Source organism: Schistosoma haematobium, chromosome 1, assembly GCF_000699445.3.
Source record: "Schistosoma haematobium chromosome 1, whole genome shotgun sequence".
NCBI classification, from domain to species: Eukaryota; Metazoa; Platyhelminthes; class Trematoda; order Strigeidida; family Schistosomatidae; genus Schistosoma; species Schistosoma haematobium.
Window position 1 is genome coordinate 82,181,563 of NC_067196.1, and position 22,708 is coordinate 82,204,270.

The window sequence follows — 22,708 nt, forward strand, 5'->3', positions numbered from 1 at the left end:
ATTATATTTACGTAACCAATGTTGATAAATTCAGAGTTAAATAGCAAGTCGATTATCTGAAATGAATTTTTCAAAGATTTTTTAAATCATCATTTTTAGTACCATGAGAATTATTCTGCTGTTTCCATAATGTATCAACATTAGAAGTGTAGCCTAACGCGTTTGAAATGAAAATCTCTGTCTGGGTTCTAGTCCTGGACTGAGCATCAATATGGGGATACAAGTATACCCAGCTGACAAGTGCCAAATAGAACTAAACTCACGTCCTAGATTTCACTGGCAGTCACCACTTAAAAGTACTTGTAACTTAATGTAAATATCGAGGCAATCCGCTCAGAATGCATATATGTCAAAAAGAGACTGATCAATGAGATTCCTTACCATCAACAACGAGAAGATTCAAACATCTAAAACTGAATCAAAATGAAATTGTTGTTCAGTGCGATGTAATTTTCGACAGTCTTCTCCCTTGATATCAGTTCGTGTTGAGAAATATCTATAAAATACTCAAATAAAAAATGTAAATCTTAGAAAATTTCCAAAAGGTTATACTTTTGTTTCGTCTGAAGTTAGTTATCATTTACTTACCCAATGTATATATTTTTTTCTCTATTTTTCTTTCAGATTAATTCAGTATCTGAAAGGAATAGGAATAATCTAGATGTCTTTAGTAAAACCATCGGTTATTGGATAGGTTTGTACTTTTTCTTATTTTACTTTAATAAATGAGAGATTTTCTTAAATAGGAAGAGAGAGAGGGAGTCTTTACGATTTATGGTGATTGATAGAATTCGATGAGCGTTAAGAATAGCTTGACAGCATTGACATAGGTTATGTAAGAGTCTTTATAATTTATTGGTAGATTACATTTAACTTGGTAAATGTACTTGTTTCCATAATAATTCATCAAATTACACCAATTTTAACGAAGCTATTATGACTAAATGGAAACTGTTTTTTTTCGAAAACCAGTGACTCTAAGATAGCACCGTATTGGTTCAGAATAAAAGAATCAAGATCATATGACAAAAAAAGTTAAACTAAAGCGTTTGTCATCATTCCCATTGCACATCACATAATTACTTACACCTGTTACTCTTCTTCGAAGTCCTCCATTTTAGTTTCCTCGTCTTTGTGTAGGCCTTGTAAGGCTCGGAACCTGTTGTTGATCTTTATCGTCGTCATTGATATCATTGGTGGGTATATAACACTGGGTAAAATTCATTGTGATTCCCTCCTCTGTTTTAAAGAGTGCTTTGATGATCCTGCATCTATGAGATTCCCATCCTATAAGTGCGTTTCGTACTTCTTTGAACAGCATCAGTGCAACTCTTTGTGTGTACGAGATCTTTTCTTCTTCTTCGTGACCCGAGTACAATAGCATCTCTCCAGAAAGTAATCCTTTCTGTCTAGTTTGGGTCTAATGGGTTTCGCTGATTTCAGGTACTGCCAAGTTGTATCTCCTCAATCTCGTAGCTATTTGATTGGTTCTCCCTGTCTCCTACATTGTCCTGACATTTCATGTACCTATATTGATTGTTGCTCTTATTGTTAGGAGTGGCATCGACCTCGTGACGTCCTAAGAATCTCGGTTTCCACCATGAGGCGTCATAGTTGTTCGGAAAGATCTCTCAACTTAGAGGAAAGAGTTTAATTTGTTTGATCTGGTTGGCTTTTTTAGCAAGATTTTTTCTACGGGATGGGGTCGCCAACCACATGCCCAACCCTCCTTTACCCAAGATTGAGACCGGCAGTAACCCTAGAAAAGTTACAGGCGAAGTTCATATCACCTAAGAAAGATGACATGAGTTTAAAAAAAAATATGAGAGTAGTACATATAGTAACCGTATGAGTTGTAGTAAAAAGCATCAAGCAGAGTCAATATTATTCGAGAATCAAGAATTAATTTGCAGAAAAAAAACGTATGAGACAATTTTAGAACCCAAGATCTAAGGAAAAACAAAGAGTACATTTGTATCACTATGGTTGATACCGAGAAATGTCACTCGTTGTCTTTATTTAAGGTTATTTGATGAACTCGAACGAGGTGAGCTGTACCTACCTACATGGCCCAACAGTCTTCATAGACTGACTCCACGTTTTTGTTCGACCACATATAGCTTTCTTCTTCTACTAGCAGACATCATCTGTCAAGGTGGATAGTGGTCGGGCTATTGTAATATAGTTTTATAAAGATAAGATTATCGTAATTTAAATGCATATAATTTTAGATTCCAAAAAGTCAAAACCCAATCAGAAGTCCTATGCACGAAGTCATTCGGAAGTCGATTTCACTGAAGGCAGTCACTGGTATCGAAAGTTCGATGGCATCTATGATAATACATCTCTTGATATTATTACTGATTGTACACTTTCTAAAACGAATATAAGACTACAACTTTTGGCCCGTGTCGCTGAGTATTGTTTACAAGAACACGGTCCCAACAATTCAATACACAAAATGAATGAATATCATACGAGTCAAGTTACCAGTTTAACTGATCAACTGGTGTTTCTGTGTAGGCGTCTGCTAGTTCCTTGTCATTTTATTGAATATCCACCCAAATTAAACATAGTGTGCAAGGTACCTTTTTAGTTTGATTATTGTACTGAATTTTGTACTTTATTAGGATTTGGTTTATAATACTTAAAATTAGTTAATAAGAGATACTGTAATGCGATTGTAACTTTTGGTGACTATCAAAATAATTTGTCTAAAGTAAAAATTGCTTCAAATTCTGGGAGTAGAAATGCAAAGTTTACTCATGACTTTTATAACCTGATAAAAATAGTGAATCATGACTGTTTAGAGCACCCTTGAAAGTTGTCAGATATAAAGCTCTTCAAGCGCTCCGCCGTTTCGAATTTTGCTAGGATCGTATACATATACGGTCTTCCCGAGTTTTGTATCCTGGCAATTGGAAAGCATATGGAACGACAATTGCTCTGACCTTACAGTTTTTAGAGCCCTCATCTAAACGTTTGATTGTTATGCTCTACAGTGGAAATACCAGCTTCCTAACTGTTGCCAAACTAGCCACAAAAAGTCCGAAACTTAGGAGACTCTACCTCAAAAGCTAAATGCTAATGCATGCATCTCATGCGTATGCTTAGAAATTGTAGAACTGATCCACACAGGAACGTGTAAATGGTGGCTTGGTCTTTGTGTGTAATTCGCTAACTCACAGTAGCCTATCCCCCACTTATATCCCGTCTTGGCTTGTGACAGCATGTTATCTATCTGGGATCCCCCAGGGTATCGTTGTTACAGTTAAGAAAACGTTTCCTCATTACATAGTCTCCATAAACAGCATTTAAAGATTCATACGTCTCCTGAAATTTTTTCGTATTTTCATCGTAAGACTTACTGTAAAATAATGAGTATAGAATCCGGAGCCTTCAACCTGAAGGTGTGATCTAAAAGGTAATGCAGCAGCGTCAGGAGATGCAGTCCTATAGTAGACGGTGACCAACAATAGGTTCATACGTCATTTGTTCACTCAGGATCCTGGAGCTCATGTGCACCATTGGTTTGGAATCAGGGTCTTCCGACTCCCCTAGGTGGATCCTCTGTACCCACCACCATTACGGTTAGAGCGTCAGATATTCGCTTTTCGTTCTCTCAATTTTGTAATCAACACTGCAGTCGCGAGAAGGCAGTGAGTAGGACTTCCCTAGCAGCCGTTTTATGCACGCAGCCATGTGAGAGCATTTTGAGAGGGATAGTTGATTCTCCCCAACCTCGGTCATACTAGGGCATTTGGGGACAAACAAAGAGTATACTATCAGTTACTTGTGTACAAATAAATGGTTTATTTCCTGTTATTTTGGTTATTTATTTATCTAAATTAGTCCATTGATTTATTTCAACTACTACTCATTACTTTAAATAGATGAATATTTAATAGAATTAGTATTTTTCCCCCCTTTATTTTAGTCTGAAAAAGAATTCAACACTAAATATTATTATGAATACACAGTTATCTTATTTGTTGGTATTAATCCTATGAAAGAGAATTCAATCATAAATAATTCAATTAATAGTAATGGTTATATAACAGTAAAAGCTACAGATTTAACAAGAAATTCAGCAAGACATAAAGCTGCCCAAAGTGTAATAAAACGTTTAACAAAATTAATTTGAATAATGATTATTGATTTCGATTATTTTCTCTTTTTTTGTCTTCATTTAATTAAGAAATGATAAACTTTGTCCGGTTTTTATTTATCTATTTCTTTTTTAGGAGGATACATGCTTTTGTAGTCATTTAATTCCTTTTTTTCGTTTACTCTTTACAAAATACTTTTTATCCGAAGGGGTTTTGTGGAGATTTTAGAAATTTCAATAGTTGAAATCATGAGTCAACTAAAGTTAGACCATCATGGAAAACCTGAAAGCACTGGACGGCCGTTTCGTCCTAGTATGGGACTCCTCAGCAGTGCGTATCCACGGTCCCGCTCCCCGCGGAGGAGTCCCCATACTAGGACGAAACGGCCGTTCAGTGCTCCCAGGTTTTCCATGGTGGTCTATCTTCAATTGACTCATGATTTCAATTATTAAAAATACTTTTTGTTTTTGCATTTTAACTTCTCAAATTTTATCAAAAGCATTTAAGACAAATTTTTGAATCATTAATACTTTTATTCTGTTCTATAGTTACATTCAGATTCTTTTTCTTTAAACCTAAATCTCTACGATACTTGATAATAGTTCATTTAAATGACAATGTGATTATTTTTAACTCTCTATACAGCACTACTTTTTATTAAGTCAAATTCTTTCTAGTAAACTTTTCACTCATATTTTCATCAGCAATCGTATTTATATGACTAATTGGATTAGTTTTATGATGACAAACAGATTGTTCTGTTAAAATATAAATAAATAATGCTTAACTTAGCAACAATACTTGTTCGTATAATCACAATTGATTGATCACTGGGTGGTGATCAATGTCATGTGTGTCAAGTCCTTCTTAGTGCAGATCGAATGCTATCGACCAAGTTGCACTGTGGCTACTAGTCTAGGTGACTCGACATTACGTGCACTATGTTGGGATTAGATGGTGGTTGGAGGTAGTCAACAGGAAACCTTGGACCCAGGTTTCGTGCTACTTGGCACTCGTCAGCAAGGTGTACCTGTAATCTTGAGGGAACTGATACTCCCTGGCGGATTCGATCTCGTGTCACCCAGCTTCACAGTCAGAGACGTTACCACTGAGCTATCCGAGCCGTGACTAACCTCCTGTAGGACTGAGATGTAATCACAATTGATTGATCACTGGGTGGTGGTCAATGTCGTATGTGTCAAGTCCTTCTTACTAGTTCATATATGCTAGTCAGTAACGTAGAACTTCGTACGTACGTACGTCATTTGCAGTTGCCATACCACATTGGCACATAGATACAATTGTCGATTCAAATCCCATAGTGGTAGAGGTAGTAAAAATATGAGCAGTAATCGGAGAAATTAAGGCTTGAACATGTTATTCAAGAAGTATATTCCAGTGAAATAAATTTGGAAAGAGAAAAGGAAAAGGGACATAGAGAATTCAGACGATTAGAGTTCGGGAGGACACAAATAGTGTATGCACCTGCGCCACTGCAAACAATTCTGAGCCATTTCATTCAGGGTCCCTAACCATCGGTTTCTATTATCTCGCGGTCTCCAACGAAGTAGTCTACACCTACCAACATGACTCAGTTCACTTGTCAGTGATTTCATGGACTTGTGCCATGTTTGGGTCTGGCCGCCTCTAGCTTTCTTCCAACATACTCTACACTATAAAACATCGCTTGTCGTGGCAGTCGGTGGTTGGGCATATGTAACACGTGTCCCAGCTATCTCAACTGATGAAATTTCACTACTTCATAAAACTTCATATGTTCACCCGTAGCCTATTCAAATTTGCAATGTGGAAATAGTTGGTTAGTCTGTATCGATTGCTTTGACAAGGAAATAAACTATACAGTAGAATTATTTAGACCGTATGATATTACAAATTAACCTTCCCTCTAATCGATCACCACTTTTAAATGTTGGTACTTAATTTAGCTAGCCCCAATCAGGTGTATATGTGCATAAGTTTTGATAGGCCTTTACAAGTAGTCTACATAGAATAGACTACTGGTAATCTCCGACTTAATAAATACGATTTAGGTAGCACGTATGTAATTGCATGGTTATGTATTTTTATTTATCTATTTGAAATTGAGAAACTGCTGAATAGCAATGCAGTGTATATAGTTTTCGGGTGGTAATCAATTCACTGGGTTTAGTCTGTTCTTACCATCTTTATTAAGCTATTGACTTAACATGAAATACATTTGGTTGATGGCATATTAACTCTTCCCTATTTGTTTGCACAGTAATTTTAGTTATAATACGATCGTACACTAAGCTAATAATCCCCCCCATATTAATAGCTATGAAAGAGACTATTTATGTCATTTTCTTCCCTACCTCTTCGTTATATTACAATGAGCATAAGTCAAGGGAACGAGAAATCGCTTCGCACTAATTATACTAAGAAAATATTTCATTGAATTTGACCATAAGTCAAATGAACGGAAATTACACTGAATCAGTACAAAATTCACAATTAAATCAGTATAAGATCCTTCATTTAATTTTTTATTACTAAATTGTCTTTGGGAACTTAACATCCTCCAAGATATTAGTAGTTCATAAACCTCAGAGAAAGCGATTGCATTTATCATTTTAAGAATTACAGCGAATATTTTATTGACTATATAGCTGACGTCTACCGTGCTAAGTTATGTGAGACCAATCAGGATTTGGGATCAGGACTTTGTTGTATATTCAACGTTATGGGTGATATTTACTTATCAGTGGGTATCACTTGCTGTATCGATAGAAGTAAGCAGACTAGTAGTGAATGGGTCTTTATTTACGTCGTGGAAAATAACAGTTGGAAAGCGAGGTTATCTTCTTCAAGCATACAATTTTTTTCAACATTCAACGTGAAATAATAAAGCGAGATAATACCTATGCAAAATAAGGAAGTGAATGAATCTTTGAGCCATGATTTTTTGACATTATTAAGATGCATGCAGACAAACATCAAACAACCAACCAACCCGAGTTGTTGCAGTATCACACTAGCCTCCACTAGGTGTCTGCAATAAACTGATTTACAATCTTGTCTGTGATTTAGATGAAACTAACTTCTACGCGACTTTGGTTGGCGCTAGAAGCCACCAGCGATCGATTATTGTGGCGTTTCTTAGAGCCGAATTAACCCAGCTTTGTGTACCTTTATGCTTTGGTGCCAAATCAGATTCTACACCAGAAAGTGTTAAGGCAGCTGGTGCCTTTTGTACGCCTCAATTTTATTTTAGATCTTTTTATAAATTGTTTTGTTGCCATGGTCGCGATAGCTGCACTGTTGGTATACTTAGCGTTTACTTAGATTTTGTAAGGTAGTTGCTTTGTACGATCTCTAGTGAAGTGACTGTTCGTGATTCAACGAGGTCCACAGACCAGAAGTCAAATTAACGGAAATTACACTGAATTATTACAAAACTCACAATTATATTCGTACAAGATCCTTCATTTAATTTTTTATTAGCAAATTGTCTTTGGGAAATTAACATCCTCCAAGACATTAGTAGTTCATAAACCTCAGAGAAAGCAATTGTACTTGTCATTTGAAAAATTTCAAACAACAAATATTTCATTGAATATATGTATGACTGTTACAAGAAGTGGCAGGAAACTAAACTTCTCATATAGAAAAAATTCATGCATAAAAACAGCAAACTTCTATGGAGCTAGTCGTTCGTATACCCAACCATTTTCTCCAACATGTACTAGGTCAGATCCATTTATTTCTGGAATTTGATCACAACGACGAAATCTAATACGATCATGCAGTCTGTTTGTTTGACCTTGCCAAAACTCAATTGATTTCGGAGACAGAATATATCCTCCCCTAGCAAAATATAAATAATAGATTTTTTCCAATGTTATCAACAATGTGTTATCTTGTACAAACGTGGATCGGTACAATTTGTCACATGAAAATAGGATGCACACAACTACCACTATGAAAGTCATACGGTTCGAAATAATAATAGTATTATCAGCGATAGTAAAAGCTAAACATATAGAATTTAGTCTTTAAAAATGAAATTGAAAGACAAATACCGTGAAATAATGTTAAAACGCAGGAACTGGAGAAAGATGAAGAATGAACGGAAACTTGCCAGTGCAAACGAATTCATCTAGTGTCAACCACGGTATGTAGTCATAGGTTGCGGTTCTGTAAAATAGTCAATGGTTAATTTGGTTTCATTTAGCCTGTCAAACTATAACTATTTTAGTCACTATTACGCGTCGTGGTAGCCAATGTTCTTCTACATTTCTGAAACCTCAGTGAATGAAAGTTCACAACACCGTCGAACGGTTTATAATCTTTACCTAGTAACTACATCTAACTTCAGTATTGCCAACTTGGTTTTATAGAAACGCCACATCCCATAATCAAAACAGGAACAATCCATTATAGCCAAACCAACGTTGTGACTGACTGACTGAGCCAAACTGACTAATAATTGCTGAAAATGTTAACATGCACGTTAATATACCATAAACTTAATGTCTTTAGTAGCGAAATTCACCCATATAAAAGATATAAATGCAGAAGTAGGTTTTATATTTTACGATGAATTGTTGTAATAACAAGTGGTCAACATACTTAGCCATCGTTTAACTCAGTAGCAGCTACAGGTCAGCATTTTAATCTTATTGGTGTTAAGTAATGAAAACTGCCTGCACTCATGAAGAAACTTAAGAATCGTAGGGTCCAAATCTACTGTGTTTTTCAGCATAGTCATTACTTGATTGATCAACAGACTCGACATAAAGTTTGTGAAACCACATAATTGGCTAATCATTACAACAAATTACCCAAGAATAGAAAATGAGTAAGTTTAAAATTTACCAACTGAATATGAATCTATCGTGTTACTTGTAAAATTAGTAACGAGCAAATAACTAAATCGGTTTTTATATATGCTTAATTCTGTTGTTTTTTATGTGATATAGGTCGTACAGCCGGATGAATTCATCATTGTATTTCTGATCACTCATTATGGTGGATCAAAGGATAATAGAAAACAATAAGAAGCCATAATCTACTGCGTTTCGCCGATACTAGCCGTCATGTCAGTATTTCAACTTTTAAAGTTATCAACAGAGTTCTACTGAACTCAAAACTAAGACTCCTACATACAACAGAAGCCATAGAAATACACATGAACAAACCTTATCTTCTGCATACAGGAGACGCTTTTATGGCTCCTTAATTTACCTTAGCCTTCTACTTAGTCACTTTTACATTTCTCAAGAAAGATTTTTAATCTTTTCAATGCCGATTCAATTTTATTTCCTGGTTTTATTCTTGTGTACCTTGCCTTTATAAGCTGATTATCTAATTTTTGGCACAATCTTTATTACTTATCCATTATCAGTTTTACAAGTAGCATTATTCATTCATATTGAGATGGTATGAATTCTCACCATTTATTTGATATGGATTTCATACTTAACCGTAAACCAATATATTTGTGAAGAGCTATGACCAGGAACTAACTAGAAAGAAAAACCTTTTTTTCCTTTGACTAATTTGTAAATAGGAGATATTTAGACGATTAGTGCCTGTTTGACATGTAAGACTAGAAATCTGAATGTTGGGTATCATGTACCATATCAGAAGTAACTAAGTTAATTAGTCTTCTGATATTGAAAATATAGGTAGATAATGATATGATTCCCACTAGACATAAATAGTTAATTCATAAAGGCATATATTAGGAACGTACCAATTTGAAGGCTTTGGAAGCTTTTCTCTCGCAGCATATTCATTTTCTAATTCTACGTACTTTTTGTCCAGAAACTATTTGAAGCGAGAAAAAAAACTATACTATTATCCTAAGACGTTGTGAACTAATTCGATATGGTGTAGTCAGATGAAAAAATGGTCGAAGAAATATAAATGACTACTTATATATTACACTCTAGAATCAAGAATCCTACCACATGAACAAATAACATTGAGGAAGTGGTGAAAAACGAATGAAGTGTAAGGTTTAAAGTTTCTGTAGTAAATAAACTGATTGAACACCTATAAAAAATGAGGTGGTTGAACAAGATGTCATATATGCCTACATACAGTTTATCTGTGTATGGTATGTTGGTTAAGAGATCGTAAAAAGATTCATAGTTAATATACAAAGATGCAGTACCGATTGCAGAAGTTGCAAATTGTTGTTTTGATATGTTTATTTGTAATGAATAAAATACATAGAATGGAGATTGAGTAGTTGAGAAGGTTAGCTGACATAACAAAAATTTACATAATGGGGATTTATTTACATGCTCCTTCAAGACAATTTAAAGATTAAACTGTCAGAATCATCTGAGCTTTAAGTAATTTATGAATCTTAACAAGTTCTAGACTACAGTTATTATCAGAAATATTTTAATGAAAGTTTCGGTCTCTTCCTTACATGAACATAAAAGTTGCGTTCGATTAAAAAGATATCGTAGGAATCCATATATATATATACTGAAGTGAGAAGAAAATTCGTTAATCCAAATAATGTCCTATTCATGGTGATTTTACTTAGATTAATCACACCCATCATCTATTTCACCACTTACTACATACAAAGTATAAGAAGTATGTGTATTATATTATATATCAACAGATTAGAAATGCTACTCTTACTGAGATAATCAGAATTCACAGTCAAAATATGAAGTTTACATCTATGAGGAAACATTCTTTAGTATGTTTAGATGAAGAGCGCTTTAGTACAATCAAACACAAACTTTCAGTAAGATACTGTATTCATTTCAGATATTGAACTTACTTCACGACAAGGAATTGGTTCACTTTGTGAACTAACTGTAGCAGAAATTTGACTAGCCTTCGGGCGGGACTGAAAATATTCTTCACTCTCTACCTCTGAAGCACGTGAAACAACGCCTTCCACACGTACCTACTCAGAAAATATAATTTGAATGAATGTATCTAGAAACATTTTTGATAGGAAGCACATCAAGTTACAATACATAAAACATCATTTTTAACACATCAGTGAACCGTAACTACCAATCTTGTGGTAATTTTGTACTTACTGTTAAGATGTTAGTAATTTTCCAAAATAATTCTTTTACAGTATACGCTACGGGCCTCAAGATGGTAGGGAATATTTTTATTTCAGGTAGATGATTTTGGTGAACTTTCATTGAGTCAAACTACCTAACTCAGAGAATGAAAGTTTACCGAAATCTTTGAACTTCACTCTAATATTGAAGACGGCAAATAATATACTTTAAACCACATTTTACTAAATCTACAATTAGTTTTTCCATAAGTTATTTTAAAGAATGAGTTGATAAATGTTATGTCTGATTCTGTTCTGACTGCGGGATGCTTAACTGATTTGGCCTCTAAAAGAAATCAAAACGATATAAAAATATACCAACTTTTATATGATTTAACCGTCAGAGTCGTATGAATTAAAATGAGTAACATTTAACACTAATGAATCAGTAACTTACTGTGTGAACATATTTACAATCTCACATAATGAAGAATCTATAGTTAACAGATATGACCAATTTAATACTTAGTTACTTACGCCTGTTACTCCCAATGGAGCATAGGCCGCCGACCAACATTCTTCAACCCACTCTATCCTGGTCCTTTTTTTCTAGTTCTATCTAATTGTTGTTCACTCTCCTGATATCTGTCTTCATTTTTCAGTGTAAAGTGTTCTTTGTTCTTCCTCTTTTCCTTTGGCCCTAAGGATTCCAAGCGGGGATGTTGGGTGGGTTCAGTGGGGCTGGTCGATTCAAGAGTTCCTTGGAGTGCTCTACTCACATGTTTCGCTGTTCTTAAACGTTGGTGATTACTTTGCCCTCCTTGCTTCTCACTGGTCGTTATGGTTTACGATAATTTCCAGCGAGCTTCTTTGTTGCATCATACTATTGTCTCATTTTTTGTTTTCTTGCAGCCTTTTCCGTCATCATTGCTAGATCTTCCACATATTTACGTTTGTTGGTTCTGATGCTCCTCTTCACTTGCTTGTTTACCTCTGTGTATTTAGCTTGTGTCTTGGCTTTCTCTGCTCTTGTTCGGTTGATATTGATTGCTGTCTTCTTGTTCCTCCTTTCTTGAATCTTATCTAGTGTGTCAACCGTGATGCATTCCTTGTGATGGTGCTTCATGTGACCCAAAACCTCATGACATGTTGAAGTGATTGCCTCCTTGATCCTCATTAGAATGAGTTTACATGTCACAGATGATTAAGTTCATGTCATTCGCACTCTAATCGATCAAGTCATTGGTCTCCATGTAAATAAAAATATGCATTCATTGTAATAATCATTCAATCTACTTGTTACAATAATATGATTAAATGAATTGAATATGCATCAAGGAATTAAAGCTATTGTTTATGCACCGAACATTCAAACATAATAGTATGACTATGAACTATTTGACAGATAAAAAGTGATCACTAACGGATAAAAACGAATATTACTAACGGTCTTTCATTTCTGCCTGTTGTAACACATGTCAATAACAAGTACGTTTAGTGACCCGTTGATCTGACTCCAATTTCAAAGAACGAATGGATATTTAATGAGTATAAGTCTTCTACTTAACTCCGTATACTACACCTAGGCTAACCCCGTTTGTGTGACTGTGGTAATAAAGAAGCCAAATACACGTTGGGTTGGATGGGTTTATTTCAAGCATTAGTTTATTCAGACAGATATTTAGAATGAAAAGTGAGAAAGTGAGACGGAGAAGGCGAGTAAACCAATTCGTTTTAACCAAGAGTGACTTAATATTTATGACCAAAAATAAACCAAAGACATGTGATGAATAGGGTAAACAATACGCACACAAACATACGCTTAAATGAAAAGTTAATGTTATAAGCAGATAATTGACAAGGTCAAAATGTGAATCAAGAAGAATGGAGAAATCAGTCTTTCCCGAAGCCATAATAACCCAGATGGGTTTGGCACAGTACTAGACACAACACAGGTAAAACAAAATGTCCAGCATAGTATATATGCCGGAATCTTCTGAAATCTCACCAAATGCTTTTTTGACACAATAACCTATCTCATAGGAAAGAATACAGCTGAAACAATGCATAGGATTCAGAAAGAAGAATATACATCATAGACATCTGAAACATTGTTCGTGTCAATCCAATTTCGATATTCCCATAATGATGCTAATATGTTGACAGTTTGTCAATTTATCAATCATAAATAACATAGGACATCGAACATATTTTAATTAGTTGAAGTTGCGAAATCATATCAGCACATCAGAAAGATTATTAAGATAAATACTTCAGTAGTAGAAGTAGAAGTATTAGTGACAGTTTAAAACATTAAGAAAGGACTGAACTATTCGGGAAGAAAGAACTAATTTGCGGAAAAAACAGTATAAACTAGATTTAAAACTCAGAATTTAAAAGAAGACAAAGCGTGAATGTATTTGCTCCCGAGGCATCTTGTTGACTCTAATATGACGATAGACGATAACGAAATATAAAGCCTTATTTACTTCATAGATGTTCTGTCAACTATACCTGTTAACAACAACGGAAATTGAGAAATTTCATAGGTTGAATTCATGAGTCGATTGAAGCTAGACCACCATGGAAAACCTGGAAGCACTGGACGGCCGTCTCGTTCTAGTATGGGACTCCTCAGCAGTGCGCATCCACGATCCCGCACCACGCGGGATTACTATATATATATAGTAATCCCGTCTATCGTCATATTAGAGTCAACAAGATGCCTCGGGAGCAAATACATTCACGCTTTGTCTTCTTTTAAATTCTGAGTTTTAAATCTAGTTTATACTGTTTTTTCCGCAAATTAGTTCTTTCTTCCCGAATAGTTCAGTCCTTTCTTAATGTTTTAAACTGTCACTAATACTTCTACTTCTACTACTGAAGTATTTATCTTAATAATCTTTCTGATGTGCTGATATGATTTCGCAGCTTCAACTAATTAAAATATGTTCGATGTCCTATGTTATTTATGATTGATAAATTGACAAACTTTAATTATCCTGTACAATTAGTGCGGCTTGTATGCATGGGTAGTGTCACAAAACTCAACAGCCAATAAAATTTTCAAATGAAAAAGACCCTAGTCAAGATCCACTGATCATGCTGACATCCAATCAATTAGCGATAGGCTATTCGGTGAGACTTAATATTCTGACTAATCAAATTGTGATAAAAACCAAAATTCAACATTTCTAACATATTTCATAGGTATGTCTAAAATATGACATGTAATAAATCAGTCTAAGGACGTCATATCTTCTTTTTGTTGTGCATATCAATTGAAGATTTATCACCTTGCACATTTGGTAGAAATTTTCATCTTCATATAGATTGCAATTGTGGTTTTAAAGAACATTAGAAATGTATTAGAACAGAACACTCATAATTACCATATTTTTGTTGTGACGGTAAGTGTCCGAAATCTGATACTGATACACGACGCACTACGAGCTAACCCCCCCGACTGACTACTCGAGCGAGAACACGAGATTGGACGATAAAGAACATTGTGCTACCAAAAAAAATGCACAGCCACTCATTTATATATATACAACTCTACCCCCCCCCCAGAAAATCAATCCATTTCTTAGTCAATGAAATGCACTAGTCTTTCAGGTCACTACTAATTGCCATTGGCTGACATAATTTGGCTACTTCTGATTGGATGATCATATCAATTTTCATTACCCCCAAATTTACCATTTAGTGTTTACAGACGACGTGAGTAATGATCAAATACCTATGAATTACGCATAACTTTCATCCTTAATGATTAAGTCTCAAGAGATGCAAACTAAAATAAAGAAATACCAATAGATAAATTCATCTTTCGGCATGTAGTCAGGGATCCAACCCGCCAACCATATATGTTGATGAGTGCTAAAAGAACCTTTTGTATTCATGTTGAGATTTTGTAGACTACCAGTCGTTTATCAGGGTCGATTTAACTCCTTAAATAAAGAATCGAGTGATTCAAATAAACGTGATTACTGACTGTTTTAAATATAATTAATCAATTGCATTTATTTTATAGTTTATCATTAATTGGTGATCAAAACTTCTTTGATATATATGTACATCTAAAAGAACAATAAAAGTCAATTCAATGAATAAAAACTAAATTTTTGCGAGCGATGTTCACCAGGTTTTGATCCTGTGATAGCATAAAAAATTACTTAAACTACAACGTAACGCTACACCTGAATCCAATTTGTAATCAATTTCAGTTACTATCTAACGAAAATTCAGACAAATTAAAAGCCTTATTCTTTTGCTGTTGCCTGGAGGACTTTCTAATCTTGAGTATGCGGATGATATTGTCCTACTGTGCTACCTGAACTCTCCGAGTTGAAGATGTTAGACAACTGTGTTTGATTACCGTCGTCTCCAAAGGATTGCAAACATCTAGTAGCAACACTATTTTAGTAATGCAAAGGTTCTTCATCGTGTGTTCGGACACAGCGATGATGATTCAATTGTTGTCATTTTCGTGAAACACCGAGTTCGGTGGCTTGAACATGTTTTACGAATGTCTGCGTAGAGACTTCCACATAGTACATTATTTGCCGACTCTGGGACCGGTTGGAAAAGGCGGAGAGATGGTCAGTGTATGACATGGTGTCGTGGTATGAAAGAAAGCTGCTGTTGGTCCCTCACGACACCCTGATTGGGGTCCTAGAGGTGATCCAATACAGTGGCTAGAGACGTTATCAGACATGACTCACAACAGAATCCAGGGGCGATCCTGCCGTGACGTTCTTTTACTTTCTTCATAAGAATGAACGTATCTTCTTTAATTGAAAGAACTTTTTCTGGTTGTACTTTTGCCAACTGAGCTGTCTCCAACCACTATTATCATTATTACTTCACTCGAGTGCACTAATTTCTATTCCGTTTTGCTCTATTTTATTATACTCATCTTCCTTTCTCTATCACCTTACAATCTCTTTGTTATTGTGTGGCGCATATGTATCTGGTGCCTCTTGCACCAATGTTTGTGTCCAAGTAAATAATACATTATGAGCTTGATGATCTAAAAGTTTTAGACCAGTTAAATGGACAAATCATTTGGTCATCATTACTTAAAAGGGAATTTAAGATTTGGCTTAAAGATTTCTAAATGATCAACTGTTCTTACCTGACGTTTAAGAGGTTCCCAATAAAAAACAAGACTTGCATGTGGATTACTATCAAGCTCTTGAGCTTTTCTGCTATTATAATTAGTGAAAAAATGAAATCCATTTTCATCCAATTCTTTCAAAAGAACAAACCGTACACTTGGAATACACTGTCTGACAAGAAAATTTTCGATATAAATTGATTAATAAGACAAGTATAAGGAAATAAAAGCATTAAATCAACTGTGAATGAAAAATAAACACTTTTATACAATACCTTATGATAGTTCTTTTAGCGTTAAAATCTTCACCAGTATTTGTGTAACAATGTTCTTGGTTTAATTAATGTGAAATGTCTCGACAATTCTGTTTATAAACAATAATTTTATGGGAACATTTTAGGTAAATCCCTATTAAAATTACGCAAAATTTAGTCTCATTTCACAGTGGAACCTGTATTTATGGTTTAATATAAAAATTATCCTGGTAATAAATGGAGCTTTATATAAGTATATATTTTTTATTTCATATTCATCTCCAAATAACTGGTCGGTGGCCAATGCTCCACGAAGAGTAACAGATGTAAGTCTACATAACAGCTTGATATAAGAAATTAATCGACATATCTTTTAAAAACACCATGGGTATATATTATGTGGTGAAATTGCGTTTACTTTCCCCACCAATCTTTGAATCTCTGAAGTTAGTGAACATAAGTCTAAGTAACAGGATAGACAAACGACTTTGAATGGCGAGAATTTCAGACCAAAATACTTGGAATACCAATCTGTATGAAAGATTTCAGAAAAAAATTTTCAAAAGTGAATAGACGTCATCGATAACACGTTTTTTTCTGAACACGCATTTACACAAACGAGGGGTTTAAACAATTTTTTACTGGATTTTCTAGGATATAGCTATCATTCAACTCTATAAAAAACTAATGGAGTAACCTGGAAGCACCATAAAAGAATGATATTGAATAATCGTAAAGTAATATAGCTTTATTTTTGAAATGTATCTATGGATTAGTGTATTTAGCTTTTTCATCTTCGAATAATGATCACTACAAAAGTTCTGACTGGCACCCCTAATCAACCGTTTGCTAATTCGAATTCTTCCTCTTTAATTTGATAAAAACATGTCAGAATAGTACGTTTAATTTAAGAGTTATTTTGAACAACAAGAGTCTACAAAAACAAACGTTTAGTACTTTTCATTGAAGTTAATCAATATATGGGAAAAAGATTGCTCTAAGATCAAAGAGAAATTTCAGCCAACATTGATTGTTGCTAGAAATGTTTTCTATAATTTCTATATCAGTAAACCAACGGCCTATAATCCAGTAATATACAGGCTGACGGTCCATAACTACGTTTAATGCTAGTTATTAACAACCAATGCTATAATTCCCTCTTAGATGCATTCGATATCTGGTGATGACCACTTTTTGAGGACTTACTATAATAGCCACTAACAGTTAGTTGACAGAGTTACAACATGAATGCCTAAACACTCACATCACCAAAGATAAACTGAACATCTTGAGTTTTCATAAATTCCATTAAGACTCACTGACATATGAATATTTCCTACGAATATATATAACCGTTTCAAACATCGAATATTTTTTAACGATTACAATATATTAGAACAAGGTCCAAGATAGTCCATCAAGCCAAGTATAATTCCATCAACTAGGGAAGAGCCATAAATTTATAACACGCCAAATAATAAAGATATACTTCTATGGTTACTGACCTCCAACTTAAAACTGTACATGATTGACCATATGCTACTGTTATATATTCAGCAAATAAATGACTATTTGTTGAATCTAACATTTCTGAACAATTGGCACATGATTTACTATTTCTTCATAACCGCGCTTAAAGTTAACATTGCTTTTGGGTACGGATGTGTACTCACTCATAATTTCATGCAATCAAATTAGAACAAAATAATTTTCAACTACTCTTTGACTACATTTCTTGTACAATGGAAGTGTAACTTATAGATATAATATGAGAAAAACAAATATCGCAGTAACTTACTTGCTACACGTTGCAAGAGCCATTGCATTAGGTTCAAAAACATTTTCACATTTGATAGCTTCTTCAAACCACGACTTAAACAAAAGTAAAGGATCTTTGTACTTTAAATTTATAATATCGAATATATCATTGGATTTTCTATATGGAACTCGTAAATCTAAAATTACAGACACAATTAGCAGAAGCATATGCTAACACTTACTGCTAATTTTCAGTTGGTTGTTCATGCTTGACAGGCTACAGTAGAACGTTCGTAGCATAAAAAATCTGGCAACAAACTAATTGCTTCCTATGGAAATATCTTCAAACCAATAAAAGAAGCTGAAGTGCTAAGATAAGAAAAGCAATGAACTTTTTAACACAAGACATAAAGATACACTTTTTGACAAAATATTGTTTTGAATTTTTCGGTGATTTGGTGTAATCTAATTTAGTAAATTTTGATCCCATCATTTTATTTGGTCCACACTGTTTAAGCAGCAAGAGAAAAGTTGAGAATACATAAGTAGCTATTCGGGTTATAAGATTTTAAGTCCGATTATGCTAACTTATTTTTTTGTATTTGTACGAATTCGCCATCAATTTACGGCTTTATTGCATACTGCTGAAAGGTTAGCCAACCTATAGTAATGAACATCAGTACATGGTTCGAAACTTACCTAAGTGCGATTCCCGAGGAGCAAATGACTTACTACAAAAAAATCGTTATAACTCATTACTTTCTCAATTTTGTGCCAGCGATGCTCATTTAATAATCTCATTACATGTAAACAGTCCTTCACAGGTGCTGATAATCAGACATGTGAAGCCTTCTTGTCCACAGTTAATTATTATACACAAACAAAGTAACAGGGGTTACAACTGTGTAGCAAAATCATGACTCTGGTGGAAAGTTAAAACTCTTGTCAGAAACCTAGGTGACAAGAGAAAGTTCTAGACGACTTCTATACTTAGAGCATGAGATTATAACTAATCTCCATAAAAAGACGAACGGAGCGGAGACATGCTAACCTTCAATTAGTGTGTTTTCAAGGCTTTCACCAATATATATATGATTTGGAACAATGAACTAGAATCAACCGAACTTTAACTTACCCCTCTTCTTATGATGTGTCTACATTCATTCTGCTTTTGTGTTTTCGCATAGTTTTAACATTCATTCCTTTACCCTATTGTTGAATCAACGTTTTGTCAAGACATTTTGTTAATCCTCTCATTAAATATGATTAAGGTTGGCATAGTTATTTTTAATTTACCTATCCTAGTTACTTTATCACACTTTTAATTGCTTAGAAAATCATTCGACATTACTTCTTTGATCACTCCTAAGAGTATAACACTACAAATCACTACTACATAATAATTATTATATTATTGTAAAACACGTCTTGGAGCGGAGGAATGATGAGAAAGTAATACCAAGATTGTCATACCAAGGACTTTCAGAGTTCATAGGCAGGCTTCAGGCTAGTCAACCAAAATGCAGCTTTCGTGTAAGACCTCTATAATATAGGAAGGTGATAGAAGTATGAAGGATGGGACGTTTGAAAACCATTTATGGGCTTCTTGATCCTAAATATAAAAACTTCAGGTTTGATATCACTTTTTGCGGTAAAAGACCGAAATGTTTAGCTGTACATCTTTGAAAACGTAGCTCCCAAACCAAAAACTCCTCGCACATAACTCAGACCCCTAAAACTTTATAATTCGGGATCCTGATCCTAAAACCACTCGACTCTACATTATAACTACAAAAAAAATTGACCCGTTTGGGGGAAGCCGATATGGTAAACTTTGGAAAAATGGCACCAAAACTTCCCCAGGTCTAGAGAAATTCCCCAAACTTCGGTGAAGGTCACTTGACTTTGTGGGTTTCCCTGAAATACCCCAAACTTGGGAGATTGGGTTGATCTGCTTGAAACTGTCTACCGAACGGACTATTTCTGATAATTTACTAAGACGTTGTTAAATTCAAGAAGTGTGTGGGAATAATGAAAACTTAGACGATGCACGTCTAATATAGAGAGTTGCGTGAGAAACCCAATCTCCTTATTTTGGGGATATCTCCAAAGTCCAATGATCTTCCCAAAGTTCGGGGATCTCCCCAGATCTGGGGAAATTTTGAGGGGTTTTATTTGATCTCCCCAAAATCTTTGGTGGCGGCTTCCCCAAAACGGATAAAAATTTCCCCCATAATAAGGAGATTAATCACCCGATTGGGAATGTACAGGAGGACATAATGTGAATCGACGACCCAGCAAGCGCACACAATGCGCTGACAGTTCACAACGAAATTATTCGGAAACAATCAGCAACAAAGCAAGCATCATATTAAAATAATCTTATGACCAAAAGCGTGATCCAACAGTCAACAAAATGAAATATCAAAAATGCCCCAAGGGCATCCTGAGCGTCGCTTATTTTTCACAGTCTAGTTAAACTTCAACTAACCGGTTATATTGTGGAGACAACTCTAACAAGCTTATTTTGTAAATAGTTTTTAATATTATTTGTATTTATCTTGTCAATTTTTCACTGTATGTACATTCATCATTAAATGACTGTACGTGTTGTTTTAGTCATTGACCTTGAAGACACTCCGTTGAGCTACTACATAGCGTGACATATTCGTGCTGGTTAACAAATACATTACTACTCACGCATTCCTCGTTCTATCTTCATTTGTGATTGAGTTAATGGAAGTTTAAATCAAATACTATCTACATTTATAGACTATAATCGGAATATATCACATCCTACGTTGGACTATATCGCTAGAGAGTTCACCAACCTGCTCAGAGTCATCAAGCATTTATAATTGTGGATTTACATTACTGGACTTAATCAGAACACGCAACGTTTGGGCAATTTAAGTAACGTCCTTAATTATTATTGTATTTGTAACATTTAACTTGTATATATTAATATTACTATTGATTGTTATTAACTTTGTTGATACCTTTTGCGTTTATATATTGTCTGGTCCACCACAATATTGAATTGTGGTGCTTCACACTTAGTTTACAGTAACGATAATTTTTAAAGAGCTGTGAAGAGGAAAAAAGGAACGGAGAAAATGTGAGCCAAGTTCGGAAGGCGCAAATGTGTAATACCAAGTGATCAACACTTGAAACCTACTATCAGAAATGGTTGCCACGAAACTAGAGAGCAACGAGAAGTCAAGTAATAATCATACATGCTCAAAAAGTTCAGAGAGGGGATTTTAAAGCCTACATGCCTTGTTCATCTTGCGGACAATTAAAAGAATACGCAAAACATACGACAGAAAAGTACCCAATCTATTCGTATTACTAACAGCGACAGCTTTTTTCTTTCTGCAAAAATGTGTATATAGTTAGGTTAATTTTGCACGTTTACCTGTCTGATCATATTTCTTCTTTTCTCATAATTATGAATTAATGAATTTTTGATTGCTTTCATTCGTTATTTTAAGAGCTTTTCCTCTTGCGAAAATAACAAGAAACTCGCAGTTTTTCTTCATTTTAATCGCAAGACGTTATTGTTATATCCTGACGAGAATAACGGACGCTAACAGTTGGGATCTATTTATGAACGAATTTATTATATTCAGAATTTAATATCGGGCACACATCAAATACAAAAGAATCATCAGATCATGCGAACACCACAGATGAACAAGAAGACAGCAGTTAACAACAGTCGAACAAGATCAGAGAAATTCAAAGCACAAACTGAATACATAAGCGTAGACAAGAAAAACAAGAAGAGCATTAGGGCAGACAAGCAGAAATACGTCGAACATCTACTAGTGACAGAGGAAAAGGCTGCAAGAGAACGAAATATCAAACAAACACATGACACAGCGACGAAACTGGCAAGGAAATATAGTGAACAAGAAAGACCAGTCAACGACAAAGAAGACAATCCATTCACTAATATTAAAGGACAGAGTAACATCTGGGCTACCTGTTACTGCCATCCAGACATTTCAACAGGTCATCTATTCTGTTTGTTTTAGTAAATCATGTTGACCATTAATCGCACAACCTATTCAGGCGCGTTTCTGAAATGTGTACAACCTGACGTTTTTTGCCGTGCCAATATGTAGCGAAAAGTATGTACATTATTTCGATGTTGAGTTACAGGACTGCTAACATCTACCGTCAGTATCGACCAAGAAGGAAGAAACGGAAACTTGTTGAAACACTTTGTGCTGAGAATTCTCGATTGTACCAAAAACAAAATATCGGACAAGCCTTGTAATAAAAAATAGGAGAGAAATCAATGGTAGTGTGTAGGGAAAATTTGGAAGAAAGAACATGTACCGACAGACTGAGAAGAAGGATACCTCGTCAAAATACCAGAAAAAGGAAATTTCAGCGAATGTGAGAACTACAGAGGCATCAAACCATTGTC

The 22,708-nt window shown here is 34.8% G+C and overlaps 2 protein-coding genes across 3 annotated transcripts in view; one reads left to right on the forward strand and one right to left on the reverse strand.

Moving 5' to 3' along the window:
- MS3_00002266 (uncharacterized protein) overlaps window positions 1-4,442 on the forward strand; it is a 30,110-nt gene extending 25,668 nt beyond the window's left edge. For both annotated transcript variants that reach the window (XM_051209838.1, XM_012936730.3), the window contains 3 exons: window positions 625-694; window positions 2,232-2,584; window positions 3,938-4,442. In XM_051209838.1, the coding sequence (XP_051075308.1) occupies window positions 625-694; window positions 2,232-2,584; window positions 3,938-4,144 (630 nt within the window). In that variant the 3' untranslated portion in view covers window positions 4,145-4,442. The remainder of the gene's footprint in view (window positions 1-624; window positions 695-2,231; window positions 2,585-3,937) is intronic.
- MS3_00002267 (uncharacterized protein) lies at window positions 1,709-20,738 on the reverse strand. The gene is made up of 9 exons (XM_051209839.1): window positions 18,970-20,738; window positions 18,859-18,931; window positions 18,513-18,819; window positions 18,311-18,467; window positions 16,277-16,430; window positions 10,900-11,028; window positions 9,847-9,920; window positions 7,552-7,955; window positions 1,709-1,790 (listed from the first exon to the last, which is right to left on the reverse strand). The coding sequence occupies exons 3-8, from the start codon at window positions 18,568-18,570 to the stop codon at window positions 7,787-7,789; spliced, it is 741 nt and encodes a 246-aa protein (XP_051075309.1). The 5' UTR covers window positions 18,571-18,819; window positions 18,859-18,931; window positions 18,970-20,738; the 3' UTR covers window positions 1,709-1,790; window positions 7,552-7,786.
- Window positions 20,739-22,708: the final 1,970 nt, after the last annotated feature.